The sequence below is a fragment of the Dipodomys ordii genome, unplaced genomic scaffold (assembly GCF_000151885.1).
Source record: "Dipodomys ordii isolate 6190 unplaced genomic scaffold, Dord_2.0 Scaffold117, whole genome shotgun sequence".
In the NCBI taxonomy this organism is placed as follows: domain Eukaryota; kingdom Metazoa; phylum Chordata; class Mammalia; order Rodentia; family Heteromyidae; genus Dipodomys; species Dipodomys ordii.
Window position 1 is genome coordinate 599,689 of NW_012267333.1, and position 3,677 is coordinate 603,365.

General features: G+C 47.5%; 1 protein-coding gene across 1 annotated transcript in view; it reads left to right on the forward strand.

Moving 5' to 3' along the window:
- The window catches only part of Ahnak (AHNAK nucleoprotein), a 21,080-nt gene that overhangs the window by 10,989 nt on the left and 6,414 nt on the right, over positions 1–3,677 (forward strand). Inside the window, 2 exon segments of the mRNA XM_013028977.1 lie at positions 13–1,324; positions 1,327–3,675. Coding sequence (XP_012884431.1) covers positions 13–1,324; positions 1,327–3,675 — 3,661 coding nt within the window.

Sequence of the window (3,677 nt, forward strand, 5' to 3'; positions counted from 1 at the left end):
AACCTGCCCAAGGCTGACCTTGATGTCTCAGTTCCCAAGGTGGACATTGATGTTCCCGATGTGAATGTTGAAGGGCCAGATGTGAAAGTGAAGGGCCCCAAGTTCAAGATGCCTGAGATGAACATCAAGGCTCCCAAGATCTCCATGCCAGATTTGGATCTTAATCTGAAGGGTCCTAAAGTGAAAGGAGATGTGGATGTTTCACTTCCAAGTATAGAGGGTGATTTGAAGGGACCTAATCTTGACATAAAAGGCCCAAAGTTAGATTTAGAAGCGCCAGATATTGACCTTCAGGGCCCTGAGGGCAAATTAAAGGGCCCCAAACTGAAGATGCCTGATATGCATGTGAACATGCCCAAGATCTCCATGCCAGAAATTGACTTGAATTTGAAAGGCTCAAAGCTGAAGGGAGATGTGGATATCTCTGGACCCAAGTTGGAGGGTGACATGAAAACTCCCAAATTGGATGTAAAGGGCCCTGAAGTGGACATTTCTGCTCCCAAGATTAATATTGAAGGCAAGTCAAAGAAATCTCGCTTCAAGCTTCCCAAATTCAACTTCTCAGGCTCCAAAGTTCAGACGCCCGACGTGGATGTCAAAGTTAAAAAGTCAGACATTGATGTAACGGGTCCAAAAGTTGATATTAATGCTCCTGAAGTTGAGCTCCAAGGAAAAGCAAAAGGAGGATCCAAGTTTAAAATGCCTTTCCTGACTATTTCCTCCCCCAAAGTTTCAATGCCTGATGTGGAACTCAATTTGAAAGGGCCCAAAGTCAAAGGAGACATAGATGCTACAGTTCCTAGTGTAGAAGGTGACTTGAAAGGCCCCAAAGTGGACATTGGGGCTCCAGAAGTGCATGTTAATGCCCCAGATGTGGATGTTCATGGTCCAGATTGCAATGTGAAAATGCCCAAGATGAAAATGCCTAAGTTCAGTGTGCCTGGAATAAAAGCGGAAGGGCCTGAGGTGGCTGTGGATCTGCCTAAAGGAGACCTCAGCATAGAAGGTCCCAGAATGAATATTGAAGCTCCAGTACTCAATGTGGAAGGTCCAGAGGGAAGCATAAAAGGTCCCAAGTTCAAGATGCCTGAGATGAACATCAAAGCCCCCAAGATCTCCATGCCTGACATTGACTTAAATCTGAAGGGTCCCAAATTGAAAGGTGATGTGGACGTGTCTCTGCCCAAAGTGGAAGGTGACCTCAAGGGCCCTGAAGTGGACATCAAAGGCCCTAAAGTGGACATTGATGCTCCTGATGTGGATGTGCATGGTCCAGACTGGCACCTGAAGATGCCCAAAGTGAAAATGCCCAAGTTCAGCGTGCCTGGTTCAAAGCAGAGGGTCCAGAAGTGGATGTGAACCTGCCCAAGGCTGACCTTGATGTGTCAGGACCCAAGGTGGACATTGATGTTCCAGATGTGAATATTGAAGGGCCAGATGCGAAAGTGAAGGGCCCCAAGTTCAAGATGCCTGAGATGAACATCAAGGCTCCCAAGATCTCCATGCCTGACTTTGATCTAAACTTGAAGGGCCCCAAAATAAAGGGTGATGTGGAAGTTTCTTTGCCAAAAGTAGAAGGTGATTTCAAAGCCCCTGAAGTGGACATCAAGGGCCCCAAAGTGGACATTGACACTCCAGATATTAACATTGAAGGTCCAGAAGGTAAATTGAAGGGACCTAAATTTAAGATGCCAGAGATGCACCTCAAGGCTCCCAAAATTTCAATGCCTGACATTGATTTAAACCTAAAGGGGCCAAAGATAGGTGGTGATGTAGATGTTTCCCTTCCCAAGATCGAAGGGGACTTAAAAGGCCCAGATGTTGATATCAAAGGCCCTAAAGTGGACATTGATGCTCCAGATGTGGATGTGCAAGGTCCAGACTGGCACCTGAAGATGCCCAAGATGAAAATGCCCAAGTTCAGCATGCCTGGCTTCAAAGCAGAGGGCCCGGAAGTGGATGTGAACCTGCCCAAGGCTGACCTTGATGTCTCAGTTCCCAAGGTGGACATTGATGTTCCCGATGTGAATGTTGAAGGGCCAGATGTGAAAGTGAAGGGTCCCAAGTTCAAGATGCCTGAGATGAACATCAAGGCTCCCAAGATCTCCATGCCTGACCTTGATTTGCATCTTAAGGGTCCAAAAGTGAAGGGAGATGTGGACGTGTCTCTGCCCAAAGTAGAAGGTGACCTCAAGGGCCCTGAAGTTGATATCAAAGGTCCTAAAGTGGACATTGATGCTCCAGATGTGGATGTTCATGGCCCAGACTGGCACCTGAAGATGCCTAAAGTGAAAATGCCCAAGTTCAGCATGCCTGGCTTCAAAGGGGAGGGTCCAGAAGTGGATGTGAACCTGCCCAAGGCTGACCTTGATGTCTCAGGACCCAAGGTGGACATTGATGTTCCAGATGTGAATGTTGAAGCTCCAGATGTGAAAGTGAAGGGCCCCAAGTTCAAGATGCCTGAGATGAACATCAAGGCTCCCAAGATCTCCATGCCTGACTTTGACTTGCATCTGAAGGGCCCCAAAGTGAAGGGGGATGTAGATGTTTCTCTGCCTAAGATGGAAGGTGACATAAAGTGCCCTGACATTGATATGAAGGGCCCCAGCATGGACATTGACACCCCGGATGTCAACATTGAAGGTCCAGAGGGAAAATTAAAGGGGCCTAAATTTAAAATGCCAGACATGCATATCAAAGCTCCTAAGATCTCCATGCCTGACTTTGACTTACATCTTAAAGGGCCAAAAGTGAAGGGAGATGTGGACCTTTCCTTACCTAAAGTGGAAGGTGAGGTACATGGCCCTGATGTGCACATTGAAGGTCCTGAAGGGAAACTCAAAGGTCCCAAATTTAAAATGCCTGATGTTCATTTCAAAACCCCGCAAATCTCCATGAGTGACATTGATTTGAACTTGAAAGGACCTAAGGTCAAGGGAGACATGGACATTTCTATTCCCAAACTGGAAGGAGATCTGAAAGGCCCCCAAATGGATGTGTCAGGACCCAAGGTGGATCTAGAAATGCCTGATGTGGACATTCATGGGCCAGAAGGCAAACTGAAGGGACCCAAGTTTAAAATGCCTGACCTGCATCTCAAAGCACCCAAGATCTCCATGCCTGAAGTTGACCTAAATCTGAAGGGGCCAAAGGTAAAGGGGGATGTAGATGTGTCTCTGCCCAAAATAGAAGGTGACCTCAAAGGTCCTGAAGTTGACATCAAAGGCCCTAAAGTGGACATCAGTGCCCCTGATATGGACGTTCATGGTCCAGACTGGCACCTGAAGATGCCTAAAGTGAAAATGCCCAAGTTCAGCATGCCCGGCTTCAAAGGAGAAGGGCCTGAAGTGGATGTGAACCTGCCCAAGGCTGACCTTGATGTCTCAGTTCCCAAGGTGGACATTGATGTTCCGGATGTGAATATTGAAGGGCCAGATATGAAAGTGAAGGGCCCCAAGTTCAAGATGCCTGAGGTGAACATCAAGGCTCCCAAGATCTCCATGCCTGACCTTGATTTAAACCTGAAAGGTCCCAAAGTAAAGGGAAATGTGGACGTGTCTCTGCCCAAAGTGGAAGGTGACTTCAAGGGCCCTGAAGTGGACATCAAAGGCCCTAAAGTGGACATTGATGCTCCTGATGTGGATGTGCATGGTCCAGACTGGCACCTGAAGATGCCC